The 17,164-nt window shown below is 40.8% G+C and overlaps 1 protein-coding gene across 1 annotated transcript; it reads left to right on the top strand.

Annotated features, from left to right (window-relative positions):
• Positions 1-12,278: 12,278 nt before the first annotated feature.
• Positions 12,279-13,223, top strand: LOC130850201 (olfactory receptor 9I1). Its single transcript, XM_057729598.1, has one exon. The coding sequence runs from the start codon at positions 12,279-12,281 to the stop codon at positions 13,221-13,223; it is 945 nt and encodes a 314-aa protein (XP_057585581.1).
• The last annotated feature ends 3,941 nt before the right edge of the window (positions 13,224-17,164 follow it).

Here is a 17,164-nt window from a genome sequence, read left to right as displayed (position 1 = left end):
CCTCAGCACCTGCAGCTCATAAGCCCCACATCCACAGAAGCACCCCTTAATAGGTGCCTGGATCTCTGTCCTATTCTGGGCAATCCGGGAAGGCAATTAGAAAACTGGGGCAGGGGGATTTGCCACTGATTGGGGTTCTCTAATCAGGCCCTAAGCTTCTAATTAGGCTTCTCTGAGTCCCAGAGGAGCGAAACCTTCAGAAAAGGGCCCCTGCAAAGTTAGCTTTCTCAGTTTCTTCCCACTCAAACTTGGTTCTGTCTGGCAGCTCCCACCATGATTTAATCTCATTTGGGGGATGGAGGGAAATATTTCTACGTTCTTCGCTCTGAGAAGTCGTCAACAACCTAAGGTGACCCCTTCTGAACAATCTCATTTATGAGGCGCAAGCGGAATTAGTGATTATGTGAAATCTCAGCAGCCTGTCTACTCATTTCCTCAATTAATACTAATAATCTGTATATAAAGTACTTAAAGAGCACCTAGCACACCATATTGCTTTTATCCAAGTTTAACCCATTGACTGCTCACAACAGTCCTAGGTGGTAGATACTATTACTATTCTACTCTACCAGTGAGGAAACTGAGGCTCAGAGAGGTGAAATAACCACTCATGGTCACACAGGTAATAAGGCAGAAAGCTGAGTTTGGAACCAAGGAAGCCTGGCATGATACCTATGATAACTCCAGACACCTTGCTCTTTTTTTTTTTTTTTAATTGTTTATTGGCTACATTGGGTCTTTGTTGCTGCATGTAGGCTTTCTCTAGTTGCAGACAGTGGGGTCTACTCTTTGTGGCGGTGTGTGAGCTTCTCAGTGTGGTGGCTTCTCTTCTCATGGAGCATGGACTCTAGGCACGTGGGCTAGTAGTTGTGGCATGCAGGCTTAGTTGCTCCTCAGTATATGGGATCATCCCAGACCACGGATTGAACCCATGTCCCCTGCATTGGCAGGAGGATTTTTAACCACTGTGCCACCCGGGAAGTCCCCAGACACCTTGCGCTTAACCACTATCCTATACTTCTTGATGTCAGTTAGCTGATCATAAATACCACTATTTAGGATAGAAAATTTGGACAGTGTTCAAAAACCATAAATGAAGACATTTAAACCACTATAATCACACCACTTCAATAAGCTCTGTTAACAGTTGGAGAGAAAGGCACTAGACCATAGTTATTTAGCATATAACTCTGGCAGTAGACTGTGTGGGTTCGAATCCTCCTTCTCTACCTTGGGAATTTAAGTATATCCTGTCACTTCTCTAAACCCACCTCCTGGGATGGACATGGTGGTTAAAGAAGATACATACAACACATACAGAACAGGGCCTGGTACTATTAATATGCTTCCAGAATTTTTTTCCATAGACATTTATACATTCTTTTAAACTCAGGATTGGAGTTCATACACTATGTTTATCCTGTTCCATTGGGGTGAGTTAGCAAGAGAAATGTAGCTACTATAAGTTACTCAAGTGGGAGGAACCTATAGTCCACTGAAACACCCTGGAAAATGGTGACGCCTCTTGTTGGGCAGCTCACGATGTTAGGGCCATCAAACCCTATACCCTGAGACTCTACACCCTAAAAGTCTAGGTGACCACAAGAAAAGAAGAACTAACTCCCAAACTTGGCACAGAGTTGGTGAGACTACCCTCATCTGATATACCACATGCACTTGAACAATCTCAAGGGTAGTCATAATAACCGGAAGGCAAAAGACATCCCCAAATTTTCTGGAATGTACAAATCCTCAAAGCTCTTATATAGGGAAATCATATATATATATATATGAGATTTAACATCTTTCTAATCTTGACAGAAAGGGAATTGAAACAGACTTACATAATTTTGAAAACATTAATAAGGATTTGTGGTATTTCTCATTGCTACACACAGGACACACACTTATAACTCTAAGCATATACCAATCTATGAGACATGAGATCTTCCTTCCATTCATTCAGTCCCTTCGTTAGAACTTTAGTTTTCCCTTTCATTGTTTTATTGATTACTGCTCATGTAGAGAAAGGTTATGGGTTTTTTTTTACTTTTTTTATTATTTTTTTATTGAAGTATAGTTGATTTATGATTCAGGTATACAGCAAAATGATGCAGTTATGCATATATATGTACATATATTTTTTCAGAGTCTTTTCCATCATAGGTTTTTAAAGATACTGTATATAGTTACCTGTGCTATACAGTAGGTCCTTGTTGTTTATCTATTTTATGTATAGTAGTGTATATCTGTTCATCCCTAATTCCCAATTTATCCCTCCCCCTTCCTTTCCCATTTGGTAACCATAAGTCTGTATTCTATGTCTGTGAGTTTATTTCTGTTTTGTAAATAAGCTCATTTGTATCATTTTTTTAGATTCCACACATAAGTGATATATATTTGTCCAGAAAGGCTATTAATAATTATTTATGTAGGTGCTTTTACCTGAAAAACTTCCTGAACTCTAATAATTGTCAGTCCATTAAGTTTGGACTTTCAACATAAATAATATTGTCTATGCATACTTTTTTTAAAAAGATGTATGGGATTTCTTATCTTCACATGTGATGCAGAAAATGTATATTGCAAACACTATTTTCCACTTAGCGTTGTATCCAGAGCATCCTGCAGCTCAAGTGGTCAGATGAGGTCACATTTGCATTCATACTCCACCTCATCTCGATATTTCCTAGAACCACTGCCCATCCCACAGTGATGCCTTAGTGTTGAGTCACTGTTTCGCACTCCTAGCCTGCTCCAGGGTTAATGAGGCAGCCCCACAGTATAGGGACTTCTGCTCCAAAATGCTAAACTCTCATATCTCTCCTCCCCCTGCCCCCCACCCCCGATGCTATCCACCGACACAACTGGATGGAAATGATCTCTTCATCTGCTACTTTGTATTACATGTGACACCAACACCCACCACTAATGATGTGGCCCCACCCACCAAGGAGAGACTGCTCTCATGGGGGGTTCTGAGCAGGTTCACTCCAGCCAAGGATATTTTACATCCCTGAGCCTCTGTGGAGGTCTGAGTTTGAATCCCTTATCTCAGGGGAAATTCCTCAGCCTCCTGTGTAGATCAGTGGCCCTTCTCCACTCCATTCACACAACATCCTAGGACTAAAAGCAAGTGTGCGCATTGGGAGATGCTTACATTTGAACTCCAGTTCCTCACATCTGAAATATCCTATTACACCTAAATAATTTTGGTCAATTTGATATTTTCAATTTTTTTATTATGAAATAATAGTAGCATGACCATACTTTTCTGAAGATATTAATGATTATTTCCTTGGAATAACTTCTTAGAAGTAGAACTGTGGGGAGAAGGGCATTTGCATTTTTAAGGGTCTTCATACATACTTGTGATGTTAAACATTTTTCTTTTTTTTAATTTTTATTTATTTATTTATTGGCTGTGTTGGGTCTTCATTGTTGCTCATGGGCTTTTTTCTAGTTGTGGTCAGTGGGGGCTACTCTTCCCTGCGGTGCATGGGCTTCTCATTGCAGTGACTTCTCTTGTTGCAGAGAATGGGCTCTAGGTACGTGGGCATCAGAAACTGTGGCTCATGGGCTTAAAGCACAGGCTCGGTAGTTGTGGCACACGGGCTTACTTGCTTCCTGGCATGTGGCATCTTCCTGGACCAGGGATCAAACCCATGTCCCCTGCATTGGCAGGCAGATTCTTAACCATGCACCACCATGAAAGTCCTAAACATTTTCATGTGTTACTTAGCCAGTTTTATTTCTTTTTTGTAAATTTAACATTCACATTCTTTGCCTAGTTTTTCTAATGAGGTGTTTGACTTTTCTGAGTGAACTATAGAAACATTAAGCATATCTCCTTTCATTTGTTTGAGAAACATTTATTGTGTTCTTAGTATATGCCAGAAACGAGGCACTAAAAATATGGTAATGAGCAAAACAGATGAAATTCCTGTCCTCATGGAGTTTACATTCTAATAGGCACAGACAGAGAAAATAATATTATAAAGAAACAGAATAGGGTGGTGTGGTAGTAACTCTCTGGGGTGGTGACAGAGAAAGGGGATTCCTGGAAGTCAGAAAATGTCTCTGATGTGGCATTTACACTGAGATCTGGGTGAAAAGAAGACCCAAGAGCATCTTCTTATGTGAAAGACATTCCAGACAGCAGGAACCACAAGAGCAAAGGCCCTGAGGCAGGAATAAGCTGGGCTCTCAAGGAACAGTTAGAAGGGCAGTAGGAGGGCTCCTGTTATCAACTAAGCTTGGGGGAAGCTGGAGGTGTCCTGGCTGCCAAGCAGCCATACCCTCTGGCCTAGCAAGACAATACCCTGCAAGTGGTGGTCATTAAACTTTGACCCCTGCCAAAGCACCACTGCTCCCATCAAGCACAATCTGAGTAAGCCATCTAGGGGAGAAGTGAGCTGGGAGAAAACCCCTGGGCACCCAAGGGCATCCCCTGTAGGGATTTTCTCCAAGACCTCTATTCCTGGAGCAGCTAGATCCCACCTACCCGCTCTTGTACACGGCATTCATACCACTGGGCATCAAAAATGAAAAGTTTTGTGGGCTGTTCAGATACCAAAGAATATCCTTGGATAACCTTTATAATTTTATTTAAGGTTAACTTGAGTATGCAGAAAACACCCACCCATCCCACTCCTATCATCTTTGGACACATCAGGAAAAAGAATAAAAGGTCTGAAGTCAGACATCACAGATAATTCTAATCCTTGTGTTGGCTACTTTCCTTTTGCCCCTCCAGGTCGATTCTCAGCATTCTCTGTCTTTCTTGTCCTGATCTGTCCAGCCAAGGCTGATTTCTCCCTAAGAAAGAAGAAGAAGAAGGAGAAGGAGAAGGAGAGGAAGGGGAAGAGGAAGAGGAAGAAGAAGAGGAGGAAGAAGAGGAAGAAGGGGAAGGGGAAAGGGAAGAAGAAAGAAAGAAAGAAAGAAAGAAAGAAAGAAAGAAAGAAAGAAAGAAAGAAAGAAAGAAAGAGAGAGAGAGAGAGAGAGAGAGAGAGAAAGAAAGAAAGAAAGAAAGAAAGAAAGAAAGAAAGAAAGAAAGAAAGAAAGAAAGAAAGAAGAAAGAGAAAGAAAGAAAGAAAGAAAGAAAGAAAGAAAGAAAGAAAGAAAGAAAGAAAGAAAGAAAGGAAGGAAGGAAGGAAGGAAGAAAGAAAGGAAGAAAGAAAGGAAGAAAGAAAGAAAGAAGCAAGCAGGCAGTAGGAGATGAAGGGAGGTATGCAGGAAGCAGATCACATATGATCTCATAAGCTAGAATAAGAAATTAGGTTTTTTTTTCCTAAGTGCAATGGGAAGCCAATGAAGGGTTTAATAGGGAAGTTATAGAATCCAATATAGGTTTTAAACAATTTCTCCAGATTCTATGAAGAATATGGATCATAAGGATGCAAGAATATGTGATATGTATATAATGGAATATTATTCAGACATGAGAAGGAAGGAAATCCTGCCATTTGCAGCGATGTGGACGGACCTTAAGGGTATTATGCTAAGTCAGAGAAAGACAAATAGTGCATGATATTACTTATATGTGGAATCTATAATAGCTTTACGCTCTATTCTTTTCCATTGGTCTATGTGACTATTTTTATGCCAGTACCATATTGTTTTGCTGTGAGTGTTGGCTGCTAATGACTGATAGCCTCTGCCTTCTCTGGGATATTGCCCTCAGCCAAGGGATCCACTCCTCCCAGAAACTCCTAGGGGGTCACATCCCCACATCTTGGGGGAAGCCCTCAGTCAACAGATAATTGATACGGCCTGCAAAAGGCCAAATCCCTTGCCTAGAGGCAGAACTGAGCCCACAGTATAATTCATACTCAAGAGGTCCCCTGAAACTACATCCTTGCTCAGCTATTTTCGGCTTCCTTCACTCCCTTACAAGTTTCTTCAATAATCACTCCTTCAGTGAGGCACTGGCCCAAAAATCCTTGTCACAGGTCTTTTTTTAAGGAACCCAACCTAAGACACATTTCTTCCCCAAATTCTAAAGTTATAGGCTTAATATTAATAACAACAACAATAATAATTGTGTAATACATCAAAGCACCCCAGATCCCCCCAATATGTCACAAAGGGAAAAAAGTAATAATTACAATCACTCATTTCACAAGTTCTTCAGGGGATGTTTAATGGAATATTATCATAACTGACTTATTCTCCCTCTGTTTTCTCTACTTTGTCCCAACTGTCCCTCTACCCTCTGTACCACTCCAGAAAACATTCGCAATACTGTACACATACTCTTACCACACAGTTATTTCAATAAGTATTTAATTACAGGAAATGATCATAAATATTGTCCAAAATGCACTGGAAAATAGAATTCCCCATGCTGCCAGAGGTCCTGATCTGTGAGTTCTTTCCTTCTTCGTAATATTTTCTTGCATCATCTGGCATCTGCAATTGCAAAAACCACCCTGGCTAGGCTGAACACTTGCTAATTATCAAAGCACTTTATTCCAGCCGTGTTACTTTGGAGTGCTGGGGCACATGGCCTCCCTGAAGCCCTCCCACTGGAAGAGTTCTGATCCTACATTAATGAGTGGCTGAAAGCCTACAGGGCAGAGGAGTGATTCTACTGAAGCAGAACACAAGTTATTAGAAAGAAGTAAGATGGGGTCTCCAGAAACCTATAATCTAGCTGGAGGGGTGAGACTAACCACCCAGGAACAGTCATAAACAATGTAAGACAAATGGAATTAAGTGCCAAATTGTGTGGTTCTAATGAAGGGAGTGTGGGTTTCAGAGACCAAGGAAGAGATAAGGGCTGGAATAGCCAGAGAAACTGCCCATAGAAACTCTGGAAATACATCTTTAAGGAAAGTGGTATATGCATGATATAGACTCGAAGCATGTTTAGACCACCCTAGTCTCATTCCCTCCTGAATCAATAAACATCCCTCTTAATGAAATCTGAGCAGACGATGCAGCTAGGCTTCAGCCCCTGAGATGAGACTTGACATAAGGTTTAAGGATGGATGCAGTGTAGAAAACTTCACCAGGAATCCCCAGAGTTGAGTTCCAGTCCTGACACTGCCATAACTGGGACAGCAGGACATTGAGGGCCAGTGGCAAAGAGGAACCAAACTCATTCCTTATAGAAACTGCAAATGAGCTTTGAGACTAACGAGACTCAGAAGTTGCCATGAAATCCCACAAGATTTGTTTTTCTATCCTCTCTGATGCGTGGAGACCAGATAATGAGCCCCTTCTGAAGTGTGTTCTCGCTGACACAGCCGCCTTTTCCAGGGAGCCCTGGGGGCTGTCCCAGGTGCTGATTCATGATTTGGGGACAATCTCTGTGCTTACTGTATCCCTCCCACAAAACCATCCCCAGAAGTATTTTTAAAACCCCAATTGTTTGCTTAATAGGAAGAAACCTAAAATCTGTCAGCTATATACATCTATCTGAGTAACCTGAGCTGCTCTCTACAAAGTGCTTAAATGACCTTCTATTAGTTTGATTCCAAACCTAAGATGAATCCAACTGGATTGGTCCACCAGGTAAGATGTCAGTGTGACCTTGATAATGTTGATAGGGTACTGGCTCTGAAGTAATCACACAAACTAGGGAAGATGAAACTGGGCATATTCTGGCCAGTGTCATCAAAATTTGTCACCTAACGGGACCGTGTCCAGACTGAGATTTCTGCTCTTGTATAATATACACAAATAAGACTGGGTCATTTTTTGGTTTTTTTGGAAACCTACAGCTGCAATCTTTTCAGCCTTATGTGAGTGTCACTAGGTAAGTTTTAGAAAATATGAATGGTTTTATGAGGCAAGGGCGGGGAACCATACTGCATAGCTTAGACCAGAGAATTCACTCTAAATTACTGAACTTCCTGTAATTATACTGTAGATGGAATTAATCATATGTACTGGAGCTTTGGCTTTGAGACCCGAATTAGAATCTGGGCTTTTTCATTGACTAGTCACGTGACCTTGAACAAGTTACTTAATTATTCGGAGTCTTACTTCCCTCCAGGACAAAATATTACCCCTATCACAGGGTCATGGTGAGGATTATACGAGATAATGTGTGCAGGATATTTAACATCCTGGCTGGTACACAGTAGATGCTCAATAAATGCCTATCAGTATTAGGAAGGGTACACAGCACAGTGGTCCAGCACCCCAACTCTGGGACCAGGGAGGCCATATAAACATCTTGTCTTTCTAGCTCTAAAACCTCAAGCAAAATATTTAATGTTTCTAAGCCTCAGTTTCCTCAACTATGTAATAAAGAAAAATATTCCTCTCTCATATTGTTATTGTCAGCTTTAAATGAAAGAAAGCCTTTCCAGTGCTTAGCATGCTACTGACTCAGGGCAAGAGCTCACTAAATGCTGACAATAATATTTTGAGACACCAATCCCATAAGGTGAGGAGGGTTAACTTTGTTAATCTCCTTCATTCTCCCCAAGGGACGCAACCCTTGAAAGAAAGAGAAGGAAGACTTTGGGAGAAGATTCCAAGTTAAAGTAAGCATATCTCTTCTCTGAAGCGTTCCTCCTGAGTAAGACTGTCTTTCTTTCCCCATCTCCTCCAGAGATTGCATATTTTTCTGTATTATATATTATAATGAAAACATATTACAAGTAATAAGGTCAACCCATAAGTGTCCCTAGTATTTTTTAAAATGTCAACTGGCCACAAACTTTTGTTTTCCCTCTCATAAGCTGTTGGGTTCAGGGAGTCTACAGCTGCCCTCTATTTTGGACCCAATCTAAGCTGCTGGTACCCCAAGCTCCTTCTTAAATAATATCTTTAAAACTTGGCATCGACAGCCTGGTCCTGAAATGTTTCCTTCTGGGAAATATTCTGGAAATTGCTTTTCTGGAAATTTAGCAAACATCGCATTAGGTTAAAACCCATTCTTAGTTTTCAAAAGTGGATATTCCCATTTTATTATTGAGAATGTTGAGATTCTAATTGGTTAAGCAATTTTCCCAAGAACGTACCAAAGGAGGGATATGGCCCAACTAAGTCTGTCTTAACCCAAAAAGAAGGAAGAAGTAGAAAAGATGTGGGCCACCAAAAAACTCCAAATCCAGATGTAATCCTCCTCTCTCCTGGAAGTTGAGTATTTGCCTCATAGAGGTGCTATGTTTAAAAGCTGAGACTTGGATCTGAAGAAAAGGTAATTCTGTTCTGCTAAGAGGAGAGCTCAATGTGGCAGAAAGAGCACCAAATTTGGAGTTAGAAAGTCCTAGATTCAAATGTTGGTTCTGTTTCTTCCTAGGTGTGTGGGAAGTTGGGCAACCTCCTTAACACCTCTGAGCCTCCCTTTACTCTTCCATCAAATAGTCACGGCTATACCTAACTTGCAGGGCTGCTGGAAGGATTAGGGCTAAAGTGTGAGCTGGATATTTCCTGTGGCACAAACCCAGTGTGGCTGCATTTGTACCCAGATGAGCTGCCACCTCGTCTCCGGCCATATGCTTTGAACTATCTTGTCCCTAAATCAGAGGGAACCCTGGGATCTCACCATGACACGGACAGAAAATGAACTATGACAATTTCAGAATTAGAGGTTGAGAAAGATGTTGAAATTAACCAAGTTTTCTCATGATTTGAAAGTAGGAAGGATCTGATTATCTAAAGAACTGCAGGGAGATTTCTTTTGTTCCATAAATCATAAACACGCAGTTAAATGTAGGGAGGCAGCAAAACAAATCCATAGCAAAGAGCACAGAACTTGCCATCAAACCACTATTGTTAGGAACCCAGATCTTCCACTTATTAAGCTGGGTGACCTTAGACAAATCAATCTCCCAGAAGTCCAAATTCCTCATTAGCAGAAAATAAGATAACAGCCCTTGAAGGACTATTTCCAGGATTAAATAAGATAATATATGCAAAACTCCAAAGTTTTTAGGGGCAAGGGTAAGTAAATGAGCTGTAAGCCCACAAGAAGACCATAACAGAGTCAGAAATAACAAACTAGATTTACCTACAAAACATGGATATGGGATTGCCATATATGCATTATTAATAAGAAAAAAAATATCAAATTGTACACTTTAAATATATGCAGATTATTATATGTCAATAATATCTCAATAAAAGTTCTTAAAAAATTAAAATTAAAACATACACACACACACACACACAAATGGATAAACCACAAAGATATGCTGTATGTGGGGAAAGACACAATAAAGATCATGTATGTAAATTTTAAAGCACACTAAAATCACTATATTTTTAAAGATAAACATGGGAGGATATATATTTCACATATACTAGAGTGGCTCTCTATGAGGAGCTGAGGAAGGATTGGGGATGGAGAGAGAAGGAGGAAAAATAATAAAGTAATATGAAGAAGGACCTTGCCCAGTTCCTGATATTGATGGTTTATCAGGAACTGGGGAATATGATTTATTTTGGACCTAAGACACCACAATATTATGTTTAAGTAACTATAAATCACTTGAGGTACTGCCTGAATACTTAACATACTCAGTAATTAGTAGCTAGCATATACACATTACATAGACAGATGTTACGAAATTCTTTCAAGGGCCTCATTAAGCCCATATACCTAGAATACGAATCATGGATTGTGAGAGCAAAAGAACTTTCATGATCGTATCATCCAGCCCGCTACTTTTCAGGAAAAAAAAATAAAGCCCAGGGAGGGGAAGTAAACTTCTTTATTCAGCTAGTTAGTGTCTGTCCTAGAGATGGTAGCCATGGATCTTGACCATACCAAAAGGAACTTCCAAAGAACATAACTGATCCCCAGACCAGGCTGCGGGAGTGGGGTGGAGGGAACAGCTCAAGGAGGCTATGTTTCTTTTTGTTGTTGTTGTTTTTAAAGAATATTTTTATTTTTTATTTCTTTTAAAGCTCTTTATTGGAATATAATTGCTTTACACTGTTGTGCCAGTTTGAGGTACACCAAAGTGAATCGGCTCTATTTATACATATATCCCCCATCCCCTCCCTCCCACGACTCCCTCTAATCATTAGAAAAATGCAAGTCAAAGCCACAATGAGGTATCACCTCACACCGGTCAGAATGGCCATCATCAAAAAATCTAGAAACAATAAATGCTGGAGAGGGTGAGGAGAAAAGGAACTCTGCTGCACTATTGGTGGGAATGTAAGTTGGTACAGCCACTATGGAAAACAGTTTGGAGGTTCCTTAAAAAACTAAAAATGTAACTACTGTGTGACACAGCAATCCCACTACTGGGCATATACCCAGAGGCTATGTTTTATATGATATGTCAGTGTCTCCCTCCCTCTAGTGACTCCTGATTAGAGCTAGAGGAGACCCCCAATCAAGATTAAAGTGGTAAAGATTAAAGTGGCAAAAAAGACTTTTAGTTATCTTTTTTATTGCTGTTGAGATATAACTGACATATAACAGTGTGTAAATTTAAGTTGTACAATGTGTTGGTTTGATACACTTACATATTGCAGTATGATTGCCACCATAGCATAAGCTAACACCTCTATCATGTCCTACAACTACCATGTCTTTTTTGTGGTGAGAACAATCAAATATCCCAGCAACTTTGAAGTTTATAACACAGTATTTCAACTACAATCACTCTACTGTGCCCTAGATCTCCAGAACTTATCTACTAGTTGCTAGTTTGTATCCTTAAGCATCTGTTAATACCATCAGACTAAGCAATTTTAGACCACACATTGAATTATATAATCAGAAAAATAGATGTCAATGGGTAATATGAGGGAATAGTCCACATAAAGAACAGATTTGTTGTCTTCCAACTTCTGAAATGCTTTCCTGAGAAGCAAGGATTAGAGCTGTTGTGTCAGAAGGGGTAAAACTAAAGCCAATGTGTGGAAGATAAAGAGAGGAATCCAGACCCAAAAAGAGAATTAACAGGTAGAACTGTCCACAGACAGATGCTCACAAGGCAACCGGTGAAGCATGTGGAGGGCGTGCAGCAGAGGAGGCTCCAGGATGCAAAGGGGATTGGAGCAGATGCTGCTTAGATTATTTCCACATCTCAGAGTCTATGTGTCTCTTATCTACACAGGAATTTCCAAATACAAACCAGAGTTAATTTGAATTAGAAAGACCAGCTCACGGCTCCGTTCCCAAAAATGCAGGATGCCCAAGAAGAATCAGCCAGGTACAAGATTTCTCAAAAACAATCTCTATACATTTGCCCAGAAATATAAACCTAACTTCTACCAGAGAGAAAACATCTGTTCTTCAATTTGGGGATTTTTTTTTTCATTTCATTCTCAACCTCAGATCTACAGTCTGTGTTGAATCCATGGCCAAGAATAACCTCACCATAGTAACTGAGTTCATCCTCATGGGCTTTACGGACTATCCTAAATTGGAGATGCCCCTCTTCCTGGTGTTCCTGAGTTTTTATCTAGTCACCATTCTGGGGAATGTGGGGATGATCATTCTGATCCAAGAGGATGTCCACCTCCACACCCCAATGTACTTCTTTCTGAGCCACCTCGCCCTGCTAGACACCTGCTACACTTCGGTCATCACCCCTCAGATCCTGGCCACGCTGGCCACAGGCAAGACAGTCATCTCCTACGACCAATGTGCCTCTCAGTTCTTTTTCTTCACCATCTGTGCAGGCACAGAGTGTTTCCTGCTGGCCGTGATGGCCTATGATCGCTGTGTGGCTATCAGCAACCCACTGCTCTACACTGTGGCCATGCCTCCCAGGATCTGCTGGAGTTTAGTGGTGGGAGCCTATGCCTGTGGTGTAGCAGGGGCCATCCTGCGTACCACATGTACTTTCACCCTCTCCTTCTGCGATGACAATCAGATCAACTTCTTCTTCTGTGACCTCCCACCCCTGCTGAAGCTCGCTTGCAGTGACACAACAAACGCTGAGATTGCCATTGTCTTCTTTGGCAACTTTGTGATTTTGGCCAATGCCTCCGTCATCCTGATTTCCTACCTGCTTATCATCAAGACCATTTTCAGGGTGAACTCTTCAGGTGGCAGGGTCAAGGCTTTCTCCACGTGTACCTCTCACCTCACTGCTGTGGCTCTTTTCTTTGGGACCCTCATCTTCACGTATCTGCAGAATGGTTCAGGCAAATCCCTCGAAGAAGACAAGGTGGTGTCTGTCTTCTACACTGTGGTCATCCCCATGCTGAACCCTCTCATCTACAGCCTGAGAAACAAGGATGTGAAAGCAGCTTTCAGAAAGGTCACTGGTAGAGTCCAGGTGTTCCTGAGTGTGTAGATCTGGGTAAAAGGACCTCTCCTCTTGGTCCATTTTTTCCCCACAGCAATATATCCTAATAGGCACCAGCAGTATATACAAACTGTACCCACAAACAGAAAGACAGTTGACAGGTACCACAGGCACACAAGAAAAACTGCAAATCTGCAGCAACATGGGTGGAACTAGAGATTATCATACTAAGTGCAGTAAGTCAGAAAGGGAAAAACAAATACCATATGATATCACTTATATGTGAAATCTAAAATATGATACAAATGAACTTATCTACGATACAGAAACAGACTCACAGACATAGAGAGTACATGTGTGGTTGCCAAGGGGAGGAAGGGGAGGGGAGGGATGGAGTGGGAGTTTGGGGTTGGAAGAATCAAACTATTATATATAGAATGGATAAACAACAAGGTCCCACTGTATAGCACAGGAAATTATATTCAATATCCTGCGATAAACCATAATGGAAAAGAATATGAAAAAAGAATGTACATAGATGTATAACTGAATCACTTGGCTGTCCAGCAATTCCAACATGCTTTCTTCTCTCCTTCCCACCTCCAGTCCATTCCTTAGAACCCAGAAGTCTCACACTGCTCGCTGATATCCTAACTTACAGAATCTCAGAGGCCCAGGGGGTCTTCAGTTAATCTCATCCCAGTCTAATACCCTGCACTTATGCTTGGGTTTACCATCATTTCCCTCTCAGTTTTGCCCCCATCAATACTGCCTTTTTTCTCTGGGACAAGGATTATACATCTGGAGATCCCGGTGGATAAAGCTAAACAGTCTTTTTTTTTTTTTTTTTTTTTTTAAATGTGTGAGTGACTGATCACCTCAGTAAGCGAGGAGTGTTGTGTAAGACAAAAGTGAGTCTCTAAATGGCCAAGGGAAGGGACTGTTCAAGAAATGAGCCTTCCTCTTTACCATTCTTGAGACTCCAGTCACCCCCTAGGAGAGTCTTCCTTCTTGGCACACACCAGAACAACAGAGTTTGCAAATTTCAAATTTGCAAATTGCCTTCCCACTTAATCATTCACTGGTTTTGTTATTCCTGCTTTACCGGTACTCTAATAGCTTCAAGACAAACTAAGCCTTTCAGGATGTTTCCTCAAGGATGAATTCCTTAGTTTCTGAAGGATATGGTACATTGCCTCTCTTCTTCCCTCACATTGCCTGCCTCATGAACAATCTTCTCCTAGCAAGCATCCCATTTCCAGGAATGGCAAAGTCAGAGAGCAAAGGCAGGTATAAGGCAAGTATAAGCAAAAGGCTGAACCACATATTATCTTCTCTAGCAAAAGGTTTGGTAAGAAAGGAAAGTAACTGTAACTCCTACACAAGACTGCAAAACCCCCCAGGACAGAGTCTGTTTTCTTCATTGCTGAACTTCTCCCCAAGTTCAAAGTTTAGACCAGATGAGTTCTCAGTAACTGCTTTTGAACACATTTTTATGGTACATGCATGGTCTCATTTGAGCCTCATGGAAGCAAATAGGGAATAAAAACATGGTTAGATAGAAGATCCCACTTTGCAATTAAGAAAACACTTTCTTATAGATCCTTTGAGACTTTGTTCAGAGTCCCTTTGTTCAGAGTTTACAACCATAGACAAGGAATGGCTCTCAGAGTCAGACTTGTGCCTGAATCCCAATTCTACCACTAATTCACTGTGAAACCTAGGGTAAATGGTTTCATTTCTCAGATCCTCAGTTTCCTCACGTCTAAAACAAATGTAACAACTCTTAATTCAAGAGTGTATTGTAAAAATTAAATAAGGTGATGAATAAGAAATCTATCACCAATTAGTTGCTCAGTATATATTTTTCTCTTCCCTTCCCTTTCCCTCACTTTCTCATACCAACCCTGGGCCTTGCCACAATTCCATGGCCATTAACAAATATTAAATAGATCATGAATAAATGATAGTACAAGACTATGAATGGTGAATGAAAATCCTTTTCACCCAAGAAATAAAATTAATATGAGTGTTTTATTTGGGGGGGGGGTGCATTTATTTGCATCCCACATAGTCAAGGATAACTAAAGTATGTCTTTTTTATTGAATATATTGTTGTGTGCCAATGAACCCCTCTAACCAATCTTGAGTTTATGAGAAGTTGATCCTCCATGCCCCTCCATTTGGGAACAACCATTTTATTAAGACCTGCAGTTGATTTGTTCAGAAGTGAGTACCTGACCCACGTGAGGTTTAATACAAATGTTTCCCTGAGCATTGCAAAGTTCAACACGTAAAAGAGATTTAGCATAGGAGACCAGATTGACCAAAGTAGAGAAATCAAGAGAGAGGCAAAAAAGAAGTAGTTACTCAAAGAAAATCTGCAACAAAAGACTAAGAGCTCTGGGGATTCCCTGGTGGCACAGTGGTTAAGAATCCGCCTGCCAATGCAGGGGACACGGGTTCGATCCCTGGTCCGGGAAGATCCCACATGCCGCGGAGCAACTAAGCCTGTGCGCCACAACTACTGAGCCCACATGCCGCAACTACCAAAGCCTGAGTGCCTAGAGCCTGTGCTGTGCAACAAGAGAAACCACTGCACTGAGAAGTCTGTGCACCAAAATGAAGAGTAGCCCCTGTTCTCCACAACTACAGAAACCCCGCATGCAGCAACGAAGACCCAACGCAGCCAATAAATAAAAATAAATTTTAAAAAATCAAAAACAAAGGACTTGCTTTGAAAAAAAAAAAAAAAGACTAAGAGCTCTGATAGTTTCCACTTCCTACTTTTCATTGTACTAAGAGGCAGCCACAGTAATTTTCTTGTTTCCTCAAGACACTTTGGGATCCTACAATAAATTCCCCTTTGGAGACCAGTTCAAGCTTGGTCATCAGGGCCAAAGGATTCCATACTTATAGAACTCTAATGGAAAGGAGTTCTTCAGTATGTTATAGCAGATTAGCCCTCAATGACGTTGATTACTTCTACACTTTTCAAATAAAGAAAGGACTGAATCTCAGTATGAGACCCAGTAAATAAAGCAAATGAAGACTGTGTCTATACTTCTATCATTCTCCCATTGCAGGAGAAACTTTCCCGCTCATAGCCCTTTGCTTAGGTAACCACTGTTCTAGCACTTGACCTTCCCCTTCAAGTGATCAGACTAGAATAAGCCCCTGATCTAGGTTTCATCGATGCATGAACAGAGTAGAAAGCCATGAGATGCTCTAGAGTCACACAATGATTATTAAGCAGAAGCAATAAATACATCTCCCTCTTGAGGATTTAAACTGAAAAATTTGGGGAAAGACTAAGCTAGCTGAGAAATGAGACTCACAAATGATGATAAGATATGGAGAGAATGGCTGAGTCACAGTTATGGGCAGACCATAGAGGAGATCAGCAAATGTCAGATGCTGAGGTGGCAGCCATATAACCCAGTCCCTAGTGCTGCATTAGATCTTTCCAAGTCTTGAATTACGTTCCAGACTGATTTCTAGTGCTCCCAATAGGTCCCCCAAGAAATCCCTGTCTCTCTTTTGGAGCATAAAAGTCTTAACCATAGACCCACATTCTACTAGATAATCTCAGTAGTCTCTTTCACAACCTAAAGAACTTAACAACTCATTGTCCTAGGTCCTAAAAAATATTATTATTATTATTATTATTAATATTATTATTAAATCTGAGAGTCACAGAGCACCTATTATATGCCAGACACTATTCTAAAAGTTTTAGATGTATTTAACAACCCTATGATGCCTTAGCAACTCTACAGTGTAGTTGCAATTATTATCCCCACATAGAGATGAGGAAACTAAGACATAGAGAAGTTATCCAAGGTCACAGAAGCAAGGCTCTTGATTCAAGCTCAGGGAATCTGGCTCCAGAAACTCTACTTTTATCTACTATCTTATATCACCTCTGAGCACCACTTTATAAACAATTGTCCCTTCTCTGGTACAGAATCACTTAAGGGAAAATAGCC

Source organism: Hippopotamus amphibius, chromosome 3 (genome assembly GCF_030028045.1).
Source record: "Hippopotamus amphibius kiboko isolate mHipAmp2 chromosome 3, mHipAmp2.hap2, whole genome shotgun sequence".
Taxonomy (NCBI): domain Eukaryota; kingdom Metazoa; phylum Chordata; class Mammalia; order Artiodactyla; family Hippopotamidae; genus Hippopotamus; species Hippopotamus amphibius.
Note: the sequence above shows the minus strand (reverse complement) of the source record. Positions and strands in the feature narration are given on the sequence as shown.